At 32.9% G+C, this 18,505-nt stretch overlaps 8 protein-coding genes across 8 annotated transcripts; 5 read left to right on the top strand and 3 right to left on the bottom strand.

Annotated features, from left to right (window-relative positions):
• Nucleotides 1-76: 76 nt before the first annotated feature.
• On the top strand, nucleotides 77-1,042 carry SCDLUD_005231 (uncharacterized protein; the record flags this gene model as incomplete). The annotated part of the gene is made up of 1 exon (XM_046081169.1): nucleotides 77-1,042. One exon carries the CDS (start codon nucleotides 77-79, stop codon nucleotides 1,040-1,042), a length of 966 nt encoding a protein of 321 aa, XP_045932823.1.
• A 78-nt stretch (nucleotides 1,043-1,120) lies between these two features.
• YPK9 (putative acid anhydride hydrolase) lies at nucleotides 1,121-5,251 on the bottom strand (the record flags this gene model as incomplete). Its single annotated transcript, XM_046081168.1, has 1 exon — nucleotides 1,121-5,251. The coding sequence occupies one exon, from the start codon at nucleotides 5,249-5,251 to the stop codon at nucleotides 1,121-1,123; it is 4,131 nt and encodes a 1,376-aa protein (XP_045932822.1).
• A 207-nt stretch (nucleotides 5,252-5,458) lies between these two features.
• On the top strand, nucleotides 5,459-5,974 carry SCDLUD_005229 (uncharacterized protein; the record flags this gene model as incomplete). Its single annotated transcript, XM_046081638.1, has 1 exon — nucleotides 5,459-5,974. One exon carries the CDS (start codon nucleotides 5,459-5,461, stop codon nucleotides 5,972-5,974), a length of 516 nt encoding a protein of 171 aa, XP_045932821.1.
• A 20-nt stretch (nucleotides 5,975-5,994) lies between these two features.
• On the top strand, nucleotides 5,995-11,193 carry RRP5 (Rrp5p; the record flags this gene model as incomplete). The annotated part of the gene is made up of 1 exon (XM_046081167.1): nucleotides 5,995-11,193. One exon carries the CDS (start codon nucleotides 5,995-5,997, stop codon nucleotides 11,191-11,193), a length of 5,199 nt encoding a protein of 1,732 aa, XP_045932820.1.
• Nucleotides 11,194-11,535: 342 nt separating this feature from the next.
• Nucleotides 11,536-12,213, bottom strand: SCDLUD_005227 (uncharacterized protein; the record flags this gene model as incomplete). The annotated part of the gene is made up of 1 exon (XM_046076902.1): nucleotides 11,536-12,213. The coding sequence occupies one exon, from the start codon at nucleotides 12,211-12,213 to the stop codon at nucleotides 11,536-11,538; it is 678 nt and encodes a 225-aa protein (XP_045932819.1).
• A 688-nt stretch (nucleotides 12,214-12,901) lies between these two features.
• SCDLUD_005226 (uncharacterized protein) lies at nucleotides 12,902-14,254 on the top strand (the record flags this gene model as incomplete). Its single annotated transcript, XM_046081166.1, has 1 exon — nucleotides 12,902-14,254. The coding sequence occupies one exon, from the start codon at nucleotides 12,902-12,904 to the stop codon at nucleotides 14,252-14,254; it is 1,353 nt and encodes a 450-aa protein (XP_045932818.1).
• A 149-nt stretch (nucleotides 14,255-14,403) lies between these two features.
• On the bottom strand, nucleotides 14,404-15,627 carry MTF1 (RNA polymerase specificity factor; the record flags this gene model as incomplete). The annotated part of the gene is made up of 1 exon (XM_046081165.1): nucleotides 14,404-15,627. The coding sequence occupies one exon, from the start codon at nucleotides 15,625-15,627 to the stop codon at nucleotides 14,404-14,406; it is 1,224 nt and encodes a 407-aa protein (XP_045932817.1).
• Nucleotides 15,628-15,984: 357 nt separating this feature from the next.
• TAF7 (TATA-binding protein-associated factor TAF7) lies at nucleotides 15,985-18,300 on the top strand (the record flags this gene model as incomplete). Its single annotated transcript, XM_046081164.1, has 1 exon — nucleotides 15,985-18,300. The coding sequence occupies one exon, from the start codon at nucleotides 15,985-15,987 to the stop codon at nucleotides 18,298-18,300; it is 2,316 nt and encodes a 771-aa protein (XP_045932816.1).
• Between the last annotated feature and the right edge of the window lie 205 nt (nucleotides 18,301-18,505).

Genomic DNA, 18,505 nt, shown 5'->3' with positions numbered 1-18,505 from the left:
CCTTTCCAAAAATAAAAAAAGACATAGTCAAATAAATATATTTGAATCCAAAAGACAAAAAAAAAAAAAAAAAAAAATGCCTATCCAACTGTTTGGATCTGATCAAATAATAATACATTATGAAAATACCGATGCTACGAATGACAATGTATCACATAACAATTCAGATTCAACAAATATAACAATTAAGGAAAAATTAACATATAAATTTTATTATTACTTGTCAAAATTCAAACATAGATTGGATACCATACATTTCAATGTACCTGTGATTTATGGTGCCTCAATTGTCCATTGGCTAATATTAACCATATGGGGATCGTTGCTAGTAAGCAGTTTTTTATTTTGGTATAAAAATGTTTATAATAAATCAGCGCTACTTGCCAATATGCTAACAAACTTTCTTTTATTTGGAATATCAGATGCTCTAGCCCAAATAATATATTCAAGGACATTATACATTTCTGCAAGTCGTTTTGCCAATGGGGATAATTATAACCGCCCAGCATCTGACTATAGCACTCATAATGATATGGATGATTTACACTTAGAACCATTGCGTACTGTGGAGAGCATTAGGCCAGTCATATCAGAAAATGTCAATGATAATAATAGTTGTTACCGCAGTCAATTTGATTTTCATCGCTGGGTTTGTTTTACATTTTGGGGCTGGTTTCTTTCTTTTTTTCAATGTCCATGGTATAAATTTTTAAATTTTTTATATACAGATGATCCATCTGTTGTTCAAGTTTTTGAAAGAGTTTTATCAGACCAATTGGTTTATTCTCCTGTTTCTTTATACTCTTTTTTTTGTTATTCAAATTATATCATGGAACATGGAAATGATGACACTTTTAAAGAGAAAATCAAAGACATTTATGTATCAACATTGGGGGCAAATTATGCTGTCTGGCCGGCTGTTCAGTTAATCAATTTTTCATTTATTCCAAGGCAATTTCAGATAGTGTTTAGTTCATCTGTAGGCGTTTTATGGAATTGTTTTTTAAGCATGAGAAACGCGTCACAAGCAAGAAAGATTTAAAAACATTATATATCTATAAATATAATAATATTTTCCTTTTCTGTAAAAGAGGAGAGAAATAAAAATTATAAAAAAAGATTACACAGATAAAGTACGTTCCCTTAGCAGCAAATGTTTATATTTTTTGCTACTTTGTTTCTTCTTGAACAATGTTCTCAGTTTTCTAGGAATAACAATGTGCATTAAATAATTGAATAGTGCCCAAAAGATTATTGCCCATTTAAAGTTAACAGGGACTTTGGTTAATTGCATTAAAGATCCCCACCATGAGTTTGGATCAAGGCACATAAACCAAATGCATACTAAAAGAGCAACTATAACATTGATTATAAACCAAGCATTTTTCATCATTGGTTCTCTATATGGTGGGCCCAAACTTAATACAACAGCAATCATAATATACTGGAAATTAGAAACATAAAATAATACTGTATCGTCACTACTATTCACAGTATCTTGGTCACCTACAACAGGCTTAATGTACCACTTCATATCTTGAATAAGTGCCCAGGGAATAAGCTGGAAAACCAGTACAATAATCATATTACTAACTAATGGAAAAATAATCTTGCGAGAAACCAAGTTTGCAGATGGTCTTTTCTTTACAATAGGTCCCAGATATGGTTTAGACCATGACATGGTAACGGCTAACGGAACAATTAGAAACAAATCTATGAATAGAAACTGAAAATCACCCAAATTGGATCCACGTCCATATAAAATTGTTATAGTGATAAACTGAATCGCTGAATATAAGGACATATATTGGAAACATGCAAAGGAGGTTACCAAAGAGGCACGGCCTTCTCTAATTAAATCCAAAACGCAACTAATTTCAAAATTTTGGGAGGTAAAGGGAGCAGCTACAGACGCCTCTGCTTCAGACAAAGAGATACCAACATTAGCAGCCTTCAACGCACCACAATCGTTTGCACCGTCACCACAAAATCCTACACAATAATCCAATTTTTGTAATTGTTCAACCAACTCATGTTTTTCATCGGGCGACATTCTAGCATAAATGCAACTCTTCAGTAGTACTGTTTGGATGTAATTTTCAGAAAATAAAAATTGAGCACTGTCATTCGCAGCAGCTGTTGCCCCCATTTCTTCAATTTCGGCGTTTTTTTGAAACATTAGACGGAAAACATCACCGGTAACTGCCAAGGAATAATTTTTTGGGGTTGTACCTAAGGCTGGGGTCAAAGTGATTTCATTCAAGAAAGATTCAGGATCATCTACATCTTGCCATAAAACTTTTTCATTGGCCTCTTCATTATAAATAGAAATGTAACAGCGGTGATCTGATGGCAACAAACCACATTCCTTGGCAACAGAGACTGCAGTTAGAATATTGTCCCCGGTGCACATAATGGTTCTAATGTTTGCATCCTTCAAAACAGATAAAGTCTCAGTAGTTTTGGCCTTCAGTTTATTTTCAAAGATAACAAAGCCTAAAAACTCCAAGTCACATTCAACCTTAGATCTATTTATACCAGCAGAGACTGTGTTGCTACTAATTTTTTTAGCAGCACAAGCAATAACACGATCACCATTATGTGTATGTTCCCTTAGAGTTTGCTCATAGTTGTGTGGTATGCTACCTGGTTTACAAATGGTTGAAATGACTTCAGGAGCACCTTTGGAAAACCCCCACATACGCCCACCAACATCACTCACCAAGCAACTCATTCTTTTTAGTGTAGATTCAAAATCAAAAACTTTTAGCACCTTTTTATCACCATCAACAACGAAACAACAATCATTGTTAGCATTATCTTCATGATATTTACTATTAGTAAATTCAAACATTTTAAGATCCAACGGATCACCAACTAGTCCCTCGTTTTCCAGATAATTCAAGGAATGACACGTTTGCAAAATCATTTTGAAAACTGGATTTTCGATCTGTTCAAACACATTAGTTTGTGGATTAAACCGACCATTTTTAACATTCAATTCTTTGACACCACTGACATCTAGTCCATCTTCAGTCAAAGTCCCGGTTTTGTCAAAGCACATCACATCTAATTTACCAGCAATGTTTATTCTTGTGGGGGAAATACAAAAAATCAATTTTTCCTTCAATCTTCCTAGACTAAAGTTGGTACCAATAGTTAATGTTGCCGGTAATGCAGGTGGAATAACAATTGTAATAATGTCTAATGCACGCACAATGATAACGTTTTTAGATAGACCTAATCTCTTAAAATTAATGGCTGATATTGTGAAGCCAAGCATAGCAATAATAAACATATATCCAATGTATTTAAAAGAATCCTTTTGCATATCGTTCGACTGAGCAGCGGATGAAACCGATGGAAAAACCATTGATCTAATCAAACTACCCTTTGTAGTGGAAAATCCCGTTCTGACACACATCGCAATAGATATATGAGTTTCCGGGTCTGGTTTTGCACGGACTAACTTAGTACCATTGAATAAAACACTTTTGCAAACTTGAGGAGAAAGCTTGGAGCTTTCAAAATCAATTAAAAGTTGGGCCATTAAATTTTCAGAAGGAATTGGAGTTTTAGACACAGGAACAGACTCACCGGTCAACATTGATTCATTGGTCAATACTTCGCCGCTTAGTAAAACACAATCGCATGGGAACGCGTCTAATTCAGGATCGGTGACTTCAAAAATATCACCTGGTACTAGATCTGATGAAGAAGTAGTAATCCAAAACCCATCACGATAACAACGGACCAAACAATTAAGGTTGGACATCTCCACTAGTTTCCCGGAACTCTTTCTTGTTTCAATAACGGTGGTTGCTATGGATAAAACAGACAATATCAAAATACAAATCGCATAAGAGTAATAGTCATCATAAGACCACAATATAATCGAAAAAATTTGAAAAATATAAAATGGATGTAAAGCCTCATTAACAGTTAGTTCTAGTATAGATTTAATCTTCAAATTGCACTCATTTTTGCCAAAGGATAAAATACGATCTCCGTGGACGTTGTTGGTTAATCCATTTTTACATTTTTCCAAATTTTGCCAACTACGATCGATCCAATTGCTATTTGTTCTAAAAATATCTTCTACAGGTGAATATATTAGAGTAAATAATCTATATTGAAAAGAAATTAGAATAGGCAAATCGATATTGTCATAAATTCCATTTTCCGGAGAGATTAAAACTGAGTTCAAAGATCTATTGTACCATTTTCTTTCAACGGCAACAGTGGTGACCTCACCCAATTCGTTTTCTACAACCACAAATTCAGCTTTCCCCAAGGGCTGGTTGCTGCCTATCAGTTTAATTTTATAACGGGGAAACCATCTAAAAACTAAATAGCCAATACCCAGAGTAGATAAACATAGTAAGTAATACAAAATTAGTCGAAGCTTGCTGATTTTGTATCCCGCTATACCAACAACCAAATCCTCTTCGGCAATGTAAAATCTCTGTACTTGGCAATTTGGTTTGGCAGCAAAAAACTTATCGTGGTATTTAGGGGCTAATAACTTGTTGCTAGCATCAAACAGATGATATTTATGGTTTTTGTTATCATCTTCATCTTCATTATTGGAATCAACACCAGACCCAGAGCCGGTATCATCAATGCTGTTATTACTATTTGTGCGTCCAATAATGTTGTTATTGCCCGCAAAGTGGTCATGTAAGGATGGAATTCTTTCTTGTGATTCATAATTCACTGAAGCTGAACTTGAAGAGCTAGAATTCCTTACCAAAGCTGCGTTTGAAGTATTTGCTGTTGCTCCATAGGTATGGTGTCGAATACCGCTCCCGGAACTTAGTAAAGAGGAACGCAAACTAGCATTCGATTGGGTTATAGCGCTACTGCCGCCATGTGTGTATCCTAATTCGTTATCAAAAATATTGTTGCTATCTGTATAGTAGTCAGTATTTTCAACTGTAGAGGTGAATCCTTCTGCGTTTTCGATTTGTTCATTGGTGAAAAAGTGGAAGTTGGAATGGTGCTGCTGGTTTTGATGGTGAGTACGTGAAGATATATCATCAACATCATTGATTGAGAGACTTCCATATGGTGATAGATGGTTTGAGGTCGAAGAGACGGATTGCATTAATTCAGGGTGTGGATGATGGAAAGAAGCTATCGAACTTGGAATGGCTATTAATTGGTCATCATCCCATGGGTCATTATTATCTGAGATATAAGATGACCTAGAGGAAGATACAGATGGCCGATGTTGCCTATCTAGTGTCATTGTTGGATTATGCTCGTTTGATGTTGTTATTTGTTTTTAATCTTATTTGTTTTTTGTTATCTATTAAGTGGAAAAAAAAAAAATGGATAAATGCAACAAGACAATTCCAACGGAAATAAATAAATAATGTAAAGTTTCTTTATCAAAATTAATTTTTCATTTGCAACGGAAAAATTGGATTTAAGAAATGTTAGATTCATTCTGGCTATGGGAAACAATTTAATACGGGGAATGTTTCCGGATTGTTTAATTTTAATTTTAATTTTTTTTTTTTTTTTTTTTTTCTTTTGGAATAATTTTATCGTTTTGTTACACAAACAAAAACAAAACGGTGTTTTTATCCGAAAAGCGGTGCTTCGGACTTTAGGTCAAACTGCGTTTTTAAAAATAAAAAAAAAAAAACTCTCCAAGCAAATTCACGTTTCTTTTTTTTTTCTTTTTCTTTTTTCTTTTTTCTTTTTTCTTTTTTCTTTTTTCTTTTTCCTTTTTTCTTTTTCCTTTTTTCTTTTTTTAACCGATGAAAAAAAAAATAAAAATTTTCTTTATATGTTTAACCTATTTTATAAGTCCAATCAATCTTTCCAGCTATTATTAAAAAAGTTTTATCATCAATTTATAAGTACTTTCTTCGCTACATTGTTACACTTCCATTTTCATACCAATCATCAATTAGTATTACATATCTCAAAGGTTCAAAAATTAATACAGTCCTTTCTACTCTAAAAGTACAATAACTTTACACTATGGCTGTGAAAAGAAAAATTGATACCACAGAATCTCCTTTGATAAGGTCAGATAAAACACAAGCACCATCTAAATCCTCTTTGGTTCATGAAAGTGCCGAAATTTCCTTTCCAAGAGGTGGTTCTTCAGCATTGACACCATTAGAATTGAAGCAAGTTGCAAACGAAGCTGCTACTGATGTTTTATTTAATACTTCTAGAGGCCAAGAAGACAAGAAAAACTTACCAAAAAAGAAAAAGGCCAAATTGGCTAAAAATGCTTCCAAAGAAGGACAAGACGCTAATGCTGATGATGATGATGACGATGATAAAATTCGAATCCAAGAACACGTTTCCTTTAAAAGTTTACCAGTCGGTTCCAAATTACTGGGCCAAATTAGTCAAATTAAGAAACATGCTCTAATTCTATCTTTAACTGATAATTTACGAGGATATGTTCCTATAACCAATGTTTCTACTCAAATTAATGATTTGTTAGATAACTTGAAGGGAAATATCGAAGATTCAAAAAATAATGAAGAAGAGCAAGACGATGAAAGTGATTATGAATCAGATGAAGATATTAAAGAAGAAAAAGATGCGATAATAGATTTGACTAAAAAATTCTATCTTGGCCAATGGTTGAGATGCCAAGTTACCAAAAACACGGCTTTAGAATTACCTTCTAAAACAAAGAAAATTGAACTAACCATTGAACCTTCGGTTGTAAATGAGGACTTTGAAACTGAGGATTATGGGAATAAAAATGGCGCTATCCAATGCAGTATCAAAAGTATAGAAGATCACGGTGCTATTTTAGATATCGGTAATGGCAAATTAAACGGTTTCATTCCAAATAAAGAATTACCTCCCAATGCTACTCCAGGTTTGGTTTTTTTGGGGTTTGTTTCCAAGAGCTCTGATAGAACGGTCACAATTAGTGGCAGATCTAATCCTACAAATGTCATATCCACCATATCATCTGTTGATACAATTGTTCCAGGTCAGCTTGTTGATTTTTTGGTTGAAAGTGTTCGTCCAAACCATGGTATATTTGGTAAAGTTTTTGGCTTAGTCAATGGGTTTTTAAACCTAGCCCATATCAATGTTAAAGAGAACTTTCAAGAAACTTTTTCTATTGGGACCACTGTCAAAGTGAGAATTATTTCTAATATCTTGTATAAGGGTCATAGAGTTTTATTGGTCTCTCAATTAAACCACCTTATCAAATTAACATCTTTTTCCACAGCTTTAGCATCTCAACAAGCTTTAGAATCATTTCCAGTGGGCTACATTTTCGATGACATTAAAATTGTTTGCAATGACGACCAATACATTTATGCTAAAATCAATGATCAATATTGGGGCCAAATACATCATTCTAAATACGAAAAAGAAGATAGCAAGAAAAGGGCCAGAGTTTTGGGTTTTAATGAGGTTGATCAATATTACATCTTGACTACCAAGAAAGCTGATTTAGAAATAGAATACTTGAGTTCGAAGGATATACCAATTGGTGAACTTTTGACTGGATGTGAAATTACTTCTGTTTCTGATGAATCTGGTATTAACTTGAAAATTTGTTCAGGTCGCTTCACCGCGCACGTTCCAACTAAACATATTTCTGATATCAGACTAACTTATCCAGAACGTAAGTTCAAGATTGGTAATAAGGTTAAGGGCCGTGTCATTAATGTTAACAAGTCTAACGGCAGGGTCTATATATCGTTAAAGAAAAGTATTGTGACTGACCAGGACAATATAACTTTAATTTCCGACTATGATGGCGCCTCTGAATTATTGAAAAATGGGACGCTTACTCTGGCCACGGTTGAAAGCATTAGGGATAATGGTTGTGTTGTTTCCTTTTTGGGTAACTTGCGGGGGTTTTTGCCAAAAAAGGAGGTGTCTGAAGCTTTTGTTAAGTTCCCAAAGGATTTCTTAAGATTGGGTCAAACAATTACTGTCAAAGTTTTGGATGTTGATCAAAGTAAAAGAAGAGTTGTCGTTAGTTGTAGATTTACATCCGAGGACAAATTAAATAAACAAAAGGAAATAGTCGATTCCATGGAAATAGGTAGAACTATTGTCGATGTTATAGTTGTTGAAAAGACTAAGGATTCTTTGATTGTTGAATTGAAGGATGAACCATCTATCAGAGGTGTTTTGTATGTTGGACATCTCTCTGATTCCCGGATTGAACAAAATAGAGCTGATATTAAGAAAATCAAGATTGGTGCTGAACTAAAGGGTTTAGTTATTGATAAGGATACAAGAACTAAAGTTTTCAACATAACCTGTAAAAAATCAATGATAAAAGACAGCATAAACAAGACTTTGCCCCTATCATATGATGATGTGAAAAGCTTTGGCACCAACCCAATGCATGGCTATATCAAATCTCTATCCAGTACCGGTATTTTTGTTGCGTTTAATGGTAAGTTTGTAGGTCTCGTTTTGCCAAGTTATGCTGCTGAAAGTAGAGATATCGACTTGAGAAAAAAGTTTTATGTCAACCAATCTATAACTTGTTATTTATTGAGAACTGATGAAGAGAAAAAAAGATTTTTGTTAACTTTGCGAGAACCCAAACCAGAAAAATCCAAGGCCTCTGATTCTGCTTCTTCTTTGTCATCTTCCACTTTAATCGGTCCAATCGATCCACAAATTAAAACGTTGAATGACTTAACTATTGGAAAATCCACCAAGTGTCAAGTTAAACAGGTCAAAAAGAACCAATTAAATGTTATTTTGGCTGAAAACATACATGGTCGTATAGACGTTAGTGAAATTTTTGATTCTTGGGACCAAATCAAGAATACAAATTATCCTTTGTCTAAATACAAAAAAGATGATATACTTGATGTTAAAGTTATCGGTTATCATGACGTTAAGACTCACAAGTATTTACCTATTTCTCATGCCCTATCGAAGAATACCATTTTTGAGCTAAGTACTAAATCAAAAGAAAAGTTAAGCACCCTCAACGATATAAAGGTTGGTGATGAAGTCATTGGTTTTGTCAACAATATAGGCCAAAACTCTTTATGGCTAACTATTAATCCCCAATTAAAGGCTAAAATTAGTTTATTTGATCTAACCGATTCCACTAACAAGATTGGTAACGAGGAATCTGTAGAGGAGAATTATCCATTAGGTTCTGCTATTAAGTGTACTGTTAGCTCTATTGATAAGGAACACCAAATTTTGAACGTTAGTGCCAGGATAAATAAAATCGAAAATGCTGCGGATGTTGAAGTTGGTAAGGAATACCCTGCCCGTGTCATCAAAGTTACTTCCCACTATGTTTTGGTTGACTTAGGCAATAATACCTCTGCCATATCTTTTATCACTGATGCCTTGGACGATTACAAATTGACGTTACCCGAATTTTATTCCAAAAATCAAGTTGTAAGTGCTACTATAATTAGCAAAACAACTGAAGATGCTGAGAGTAAAATTAATGTTTCTTTACGTAAAACTCAAAATATTACGAGTGCCAAAGACTTAACGGTAGGTCAAATTGTGGAAGGTTTCATTAAAACAATCACTGACAAGGGTATTTTTATTTATCTAGCTAGAAACTTGAATGCTTTTGTTCCTGTTAGTAAATTGACTGATTCCTATATCAAGGATTGGAAAAAGTTTTACAAACCCATGCAACTTGTTACCGGTAAAGTTGTTACTTGTGACAATGACAAAAAGATTATGTTGACCTTAAGAGAAAGTGAAGTCGATGGTGAATTGAAAATTATGAAAAGTATTAAAGACATTAAACCTGGTGACATTTTCGAAGGTGTTGTTAAGAATGTTACCGATTTTGGTGTTTTCATCAAACTAGACAACACAATTAACCTCACTGGTTTAGCTCATCGTAATGAAGTTTCCGACTCTGCATTAAACAAAGATTTGAACCAGTTATTTGGTCCTGGCGACAGAATTAAAGCTTATGTGTTAAAAACCAATTTAGAAAAGAACCAAGTTTCTTTATCTTTGAAGGCATCCCGTTTCAAAGTGGAAGACAACAAGAAAGATGCAGACACTATTGACAAGGAAGATGATGAAGATGGTGATATTATAGATATTGATTATGAAAATGAAAGTAATGATGATGATGATGATGGCGAAGGTGCAGAAGAACCACAACTTTCCAAAAAGGGCCCAATTCCAACTAGTGAGGATGGCTTGAGTTTAAGTGCTGGTTTTGACTGGACTGCCAATATTTTAGATCAGGCTGAAAATTATGATGACGATGATGATGATTTCAGCGATAACGAAGATTTTACCAGTGACAAAAAGTCCAAAAAGAAATCTAAGCGGAAGATTGCTGAAGATAAAAGTATTGATATCAACACCAAAGCTCCAGAATCTGTGGCCGATTTTGAGAGATTGATTCTTGGTAATCCAAATTCATCCGTCATATGGATGAATTACATGGCTTTCGAGTTACAATTGGGAGAAATTGACAAAGGTCGTGAGATTGCAGAGCGTGCGTTGAAGACTATCAATTTTAGAGAAGAAATGGAGAAGCTAAACATTTGGATTGCTAAGTTGAATTTAGAAAATACTTTTGGTACAGATGAGACTTTAGAAGATGTTTTTAAAAGTAGCTGTCAATATATGGACTCTTATGTTATGCACATGAAGTTGATAGGCATTTTTGAGGCTAGTGATAAAGTTGAAAAGGCTTTAAGTTTATTGAAAAATGCTGCCAAGAAGTTTGGTTCTCAAAAGGTTCAAGTATGGGTAAATTGGGGTGAGTTGTTAATTGACCAAGGTAAGACTTTAGATGCACACAAGGTTTTAGCTAATGCTTTGAAGTCTTTGCCCAAACGTGACCATATTGAGATTGTACGCAAATTTGCACAATTAGAATTTAAAAAGGGTGATCCCGAACAAGGCCGTTCCTTATTTGAAGGTTTGTTGGCGGATGCTCCAAAGAGAATTGATCTGTGGAACGTATATATCGATCAGGAGGTTAAGGTTGGTAGCGACAAACAGAAAGTTGAAGATTTATTTGAACGTGTATTTAAGAATAAGAAGATTACAAGAAAACAAGCCAAGTTTTTTTTCAAAAAGTGGTTGGAATTTGAAGATTCTAAGGGCGATGAAAAAGCAGCAGAATATGTCAAGGCTAAGGCCATTGATTTTGTTGAAAAGATGGGTGATAAGTCGCAGATAAAGGAGAACGAAGAGGAGGATGTAGAAATGGAGGATTAAACTCATTTCAAGGATATAGGAGATGTTACAAGCAAGTGGAACAATTCGTATCATTTTGATCAACCATTTAAATGTTTATTTTATTTTTGTATATTAAATAGTGTTTTAACAAGTGATTTGTGAAAAATATAACAAGTAACCCTTTCTTGTAATATGATATATATATATATATATATATATATATATAACTAGTCGTTTATTTCTTTGATAATATACGAGACTTCACCTTCTTTCGGAACCAAGTTAATTTAGTTGATTTGCTTTAAATAAAAAGGTTTTAACAATGGAGAGTAGAAGAGTTTTATGAAAGCCCATTGATTTCTTTTTCTGAACAACTTTATTTTAGTTGGGTTTCCTTTGATTGGATAAATTAACGTCTGTATTTTTGATAAAATGATGACAAGAACGCAGAATTTTGAGAAGCTGAGATGTTTTTTCTGTTGTTTGATCGGCAATAATATGTTCTAATTCTTTTAACAAAGCATCGCGATCTTTTATTTGTTTTTGATTTACCGTTTGTGATATTTTCTTTTTCAGCGTATTAGAATTTTTATTATGAATATTTATTGACTCTTGACTAGGCTCATTTTTTTGTGTATTTTTCCGTTTGACAAACATTGGTGATGGCTGATTTCTCCCTTCCTTGCTAATTTTATTCACATGACATATTTTAGGACGGCTTTTGTTGTTAATATAAACAAGTGGAGGATTTGAAGTACCATCTTTCTTAAGAGAATTTTTCTTATTAGAACTTCCTGAGATTTTAGTGGTGCTATGGGTATTTTTGTTATCAATACTTGTAAGGTTACCATAGGAAAAGACTTTAATTTTCATTGTTCTATTGGTATTTGTTTTGTTGCTTGAGATAGAAGACGATAAAGCAGAAGGTCCAGTAATAGATTTTGTTTTCATTGATGTTGGTGTTTGATGTATAAACCGTATAGCCAGTGTGTTTAATTGTTTTTTCGTTACTGATAGTCCAGATCTTTCCTTTTTACCATTAGCTATTTTATGTAACATTATGATTGATGTATTATTCTTTAAGAAATGCGTTTTTAGTGATTATAACGGAATGTATATTAAGTGCTCTGAATTACTTGGTACTGACATGAAATATCGAAATAATAACAAAAAAAAAAGGAGTAGGTTTATTTGAATCATTAGTTGATTTGAGTCAACGTTTCAACTAAAACAACAACGCCTATAAAGTTCGATAGATTTTATGACGCTTTTTTCTTTTTGTGTAGGCAGAAAGGAAAAAAAAAGAAAAGAAAAGATTTCCGAGAACGCATTTATACGATGCTTTTTTGCTTGTCCGGTTTTTCTTTTCTTTTTTTTTTTTTTTTACTTTTTTTTTTGTGGTCACAAAAAAATGAAAAGTGTCAGCGACGTTCGAATTCTGGAAATTGTTATTTTCCATAAAAAGTAAAATAAAAGTTAGTAGTTTTCTTTTTTCTAATGTATATTACTACATTTTTTTTTTTTTTTTACAAATAAATACAATTAAACATATTCATGAATCTTTGCTGTCAACAGCAAAACCTTTAATAATATTACAATGTTAAATATCAACAACAATAATAAGTTAATAATAACTGGTATATTGTTTTACCTATTCCTACTTATATCAAAACCTTTTATTTTTGAGAAAAGTTTCAAAAGCATATCCAAATTCCAATTGATTCATAATATTTTTAAAAATAAAATTATGCCTAATTTTGAATACTGTTTACAGGATCCCGTCACTGATAATTTACGTTGTTTGAAAAATACAATAGAAACAATAGAAAACTATAACTTTCAATCTTTTCCTCATATAACTGCCTTTAAAAAATGCTCGATGCTATGTTTAAAAAAACTAGGACTTTTCGATAAAAATACTAGTCTTACTGAAAATACTATGGCAATTATTGAATTGGATAGCTGTTTTATCACTCATATATTACATACTGATTCGGAATCATCTCCTGTCAATTGGAATTTATTAAAAATATTCAATATAACTATTGGATTCATAATTATATATGCTGTTTTCAATATTGTAAAAAATAACAGTTTGCTAATTATTACTTTGCGCTCTAAAATAAGACATTATTTGAATAAATGTTATATTTTTTTTGTTGAACCAAAGGAAACCAATGCACCCAAGATAGATATGGTGACAATTCTTGGTATGATAAATAGCTTAACTGAAGCAATAGAAAAGACAAATAAGTCCCAAGAAGATATTTTTACTGGAATCACTTATTTGCAACAAAAATTGGATTATATTTCAAAGGAAATCCGTCTTTTGAAAGCCATATATTTGAAATTTACAGCCGTACACAAAATGACAAAAAAAAATAATGGATCTCTAGCATACAAGTCAAAAAGGAACAATATTGAGTTCCTAACTGTGAACAAGGAAAAGCAAAACGAAAAAAGAAGTATAGAAAATAACAAAAATAAAGCAACTGCCAATTCAAGTGTTGTTAGTCAAGATTCAATAGTAGTAGAACAAAAAGGTAAAATAACAAGACAAAAAACACCAAGCAGTAATATAAATGCACAAAAAAGACCTTTACTAGATATTTCGCCAAATAGCTTAAATATCCAGACACAAAACACTGTGCGACCCCCATCTACTGGAAACCCCCCAATTGAAAAAAGATCTGGTTATGTGGAGACTTTATCACATGGTAATGATTTGCTACGATTAGGATTCGAAACAAAACCGAAAGAAGTTCCCCTTTTTAAGGCGGGAAACCCTTCAATAAGGATTCACGGGAGAAAAACTGGAATGATTTTTGATTTAACAAGTAAAGAGGGCAGAAGGATATGGAAAGATTATATTGGTTCAAACAAATCAACAAGAACCAATCAAGAGCAACAGCAACAGCAACAAGCAAATTCAAACATTCAAAACGAAAATTTAACTTCTGCTTCTGAGCCGCTGTCTAATTTTCCGACTGATATAAGAACAGAAGATAAAGATGGCAACCCCTATAGGCGGGTGTATGTTCCAGGAAGAGGTTGGTATTCAAGAATGAGATATTTAGAAGTTGTAAGCAGTAATGCCTAAATTATATATATATAGATAGAAGTTTAGATATAAATATTATTGAGACATACAAGATAAAAATAAAAGTAATGGAAAGTATACACTATGTACATATATGTGTCTGTTGTTGAATTTTTTTTTTTTTTTTTTTTTTTTTTTTAATATCTATATCAATCATCTTGAAGAACATCGACAAAGTCCATCATAATGTCTGGTTTGAATGGCCAATTATAGAAGATGTCAGTCAAATATATAAAATCTTCCTTGGTTAAAGTATTCGATGGCTTCTCTAGCAAAGATTTGTCTTGAATGACTCTATTGAAATATTCAAAAGCACCAGGGCCTAAAGAGTTTAGAGATTCGCCTAGCGGTCTTGTTTTTAAAACCAATAAGTGTTTAGTGACATAATCCCAAGTATCCCAGATCTCACCTGTATTATATTTGGGAGAAATTTCTATTAATACTGGTAATCCACACTTCTTAAGAACTGCGCCGTTTATAGGTTCAATCAAGTCCATGTTCTTTGCATCATAAAAGTATGGGTCATCTCTATCTATAACCCTTTTGTTAAACATGGAAGCCGAACATGGTTTATTAACATCAGGGTTAATTTGAGCGCTGTTACTCAAAGCCACCACTTTTGTTTCAGTAAACGTTTCTGATAGTAAACTGGCTTTGGATCTGGCCTTATCGCCAGGAAATGTAACCAATTTGCGAGCAGTTGCTTCCGAAACCCAAAAGACCATTCTTACACGGCCAAATCTTTGTAACCAATTTTGTCTTGTGATGCAGGACAACAATTGCATGTATAGTGCTTCACCTGTGGCAGTTGCTGTGACATTTCCTGTTAGATTTCCTAGGATTAAAAATTCCTCATGAACTTTATCAAAGGATTGGGTAGATGGTAAAAATATAGCGTGTTCAGGATCTTCGGTTTTACTGGTTTTCACATTAAAATTTGTAATATGGGAGTATGATTCCCAGTTATACGGATTTAAATCTGTCAATTGTAAATTGGGATAATTTTTTGTATCCTTTGATGTATATATTTTAGCAATCGATTCTAAACCTGTAAATGTGGGTTTGATGGAAGTGGTATATTCATTGTTCAGTAATATATGTTTTGTTATTAAATTATGAAAATATGTGTGTTTTTCCAATAAAATGTACTGTTTAGGTTTTAAAATATTGTATGTAATTAAAGATTGAATAGCTGGACCTGGGTAAATTTCTAAAATTTTTGTACTATTGGGCTTAGGGTATTTTGCAGGTAAATTCAATTTATTCAAGGCTTTAGTTAATATTTCTTCATTGCAAATGTATTGAAACCCAAATGATTTTTTCAATTTTCTACAATCTTGAATTAAATTCTTGAGGACAAGAGACCCTGACATTAGTTACCTGGGAAACAATATATGGGGGGGATAGCAGAGTGTTTTTGGTACGAATTTGTAGAAGTTGTTCAAGTTCTTATTAAATTTGTTATATGTAAATTTTTTTTTTTTTTTTTTTTTAATGAATGTGGAAATTTTGGAAGAGCTTAAACTTTTTAGGATGTACATATAAAAAAAAAAATTGAAAAAAAAAAAAAAAAAAAAAAAAAGAAACGGAAAAAAAAAAAAACATTTTAATAACAACAACAAATATACAAAATATTCTAATACAATCCAATCTAGAAAGTAAAAGAGTACATCCATTCATACTTTTATGAAAATTAAATACGAAAACTGTATGCAATTAAAAAGATAGCTATGGCAGTAATAAAAATTAAAAAAGATATCAATGGTGAATTGAAAGTGGGAACTAACAACGATACTAAGAACACTGATACAACTAATTCAAAGAAAATTAAATTTAAAGTTAAATTACCACAAAACACATCACCAAATGAGTTTAGTCCATCTAAAAAAAGGAAAATATCAAATACAATGACAGCATCCACATCGCCTGGGTCAGGATTGAAAGTGAAAATTAAAAAAAGTGATCCCAGTACCAATATAGAAGATACTTTGAATAATAGTAATCTCACAACAACAACAACAACAACAACAACAACAACAAGCATGTTATCCAATACATCTTCATTAGCTATTAAACCTAGGGGCATGAGTTTTAGCATTAATAAGCCGAAAATCAGAGTCAAACCAGTGCGAATACCTGGTCAAGGGTATGATAGTGAGGACGATGATATTGAAGATGACCCATTGCTTGAAGAAGGTATTATATTTAGGATCCAACCAGGAATAGATGGTCCTTTAACTAGTGATTTAATCAGAAATTGTATAGAAATGGGGGATTATTCCAACATTATCATGGAATGGGTTGATGACAGATATGCAATTTTAAAAGTATTAATAGATAACACATTAGAAAATGCACATATGTATGGATGTATATTAGTGGATTTGCCAACAATAACTGAGTGTAATAAAAGCGTCGATAGGGGGAAAACATTGTTGAAAACTTTTGATATATGTCAAATGCTAATATGTTATGCGAAGATAAAAGATGAATCTGATGTTTATCAGTTAAAACTTGATGATGTAGAGGATATAGTTTTAAAGCACTTTGAAGATTACTCAGATGAAATAATAAGTTTTAAAAAAAGGAAACAGCAACAGCAACAGGAACAAAACAAAAAAAGGAAAATGACGCTCAGTAACCTACAACCACCCCCGAACTCTGCTTCAACGGACACTAATCCCAAATCCGTAGCAATGCAAATTAATTCATCCTCTGTGCCCTCAAACTTTGCCTATCAATACAAGCACGGAATAACACCACCGTTATTTAATGTTCGAAATAGAAGATTTAGGAGGAAAGTAGCACCAGAAGAAATAGATTATGTGGAACAGTACGTGGAAATGTTACTAAAAAATGACATGGAAGCTGAGGAATTTAATTATGAGCTTGTAGATGAAAGTGAAGCCACTGCAGTGTCTGGAAGAAGGAATGCTAATGGTATAACAGATGATTTCAATAATTTTGCTGCTACTTCTATCACAACCCAGGTTAAGACAGATGGAGGTATTAGTAAGGAAGAAACTGGCAAGAAACAGGAGCACTATGACAATGATGATGAAGCTAGTATAGATTTGGAATTAGAGTTGGAACAAGCTTTACAAAGCGAGGATGAAACGGAAAAGGGAAAAAATAATGAGGACGAACAGAACGCAGATGAAGCAGTTGATGCTGCTGATGATGATGATAATATGGTGGAGGTAGTTGAACAGGACAATGGAGATGATGATGAAGATGATGATGATGACGATGACGATGACTACGACGATGATGATGATGATGATGACGATGATCAAGATAACGATGAATATGGTGGTAAAAACCAAGAAGTTAACGAAAAAAAGCAACATTTGGAGTTGTTAAGAGATGAATTAAAGGAACTAGAATCAACTTTAAAACATACCAAAGAAAAGGCATCTAAAGCTACAAATCCATTGATGAAATCTAGATTTATCGATAATTTGAAAAAATTGGAAAAAGAGGTAGAAATCAAGCAAAAACAATTGAAAATTGGACAAGCTGAATTAGCAAGTACTAAGAGCAAGTCATCTGGTGTAACTTATAATGAACAGGATGGTACTAATGATAATAAGAAGAATATTAATGTGCAAGAAAATCAAAATAAAGAGAGTGTTGATGATGCTGATGAATATAGTGAAGAAGAAGAAGAAGAAGAAGAAGAAGAAGAAGAAGACGACGACGACGACGATGATGATGATGATAATGATGATGATGGCATTGACCCAATGGACAGTAATATACAACAAAGGATTGTTGAAGAAGAAGATGATGATAATGTAGATGACAACGAGGAAGATGATGAGACGGCTGAAAATGAAGAAGATGGTGGTGGTGTTGAAAACGATGGCGATGTAGAAAAAGAAAATGATACTGCCCTTGATAGCGATGACGGCGACGAAAGTGTTGATAATGATGAGCACGAGGGTCAGAGTGATGATAACAAACAAGAGCCTGAAGAAAGTGAATTGGATCAAGAAGATATGGACATGATGATGTTATTTGGTGCTGAAGATGGTGGCGATTAATAGAGATGAAATGTATTAGTATCCGGAAAGATAGAAATGTAACTTAGCCTACACATCACCATTCGCTGATGTTAATGAATTAATAGACGAAGTATAAATGTACTATATAGATTTATAACTAATATTATTCTTTCCTCTATTAAAAAAAAAAAAAAAAAAAAAAAAAAAAAAAAAAAAGAAAAGAAAAAATAACCATATAAAGCAA

The sequence above is a fragment of the Saccharomycodes ludwigii genome, chromosome VII (assembly GCF_020623625.1).
Source record: "Saccharomycodes ludwigii strain NBRC 1722 chromosome VII, whole genome shotgun sequence".
Taxonomy (NCBI): Eukaryota; Fungi; Ascomycota; class Saccharomycetes; order Saccharomycodales; family Saccharomycodaceae; genus Saccharomycodes; species Saccharomycodes ludwigii.
Note: the sequence above shows the minus strand (reverse complement) of the source record. Positions and strands in the feature narration are given on the sequence as shown.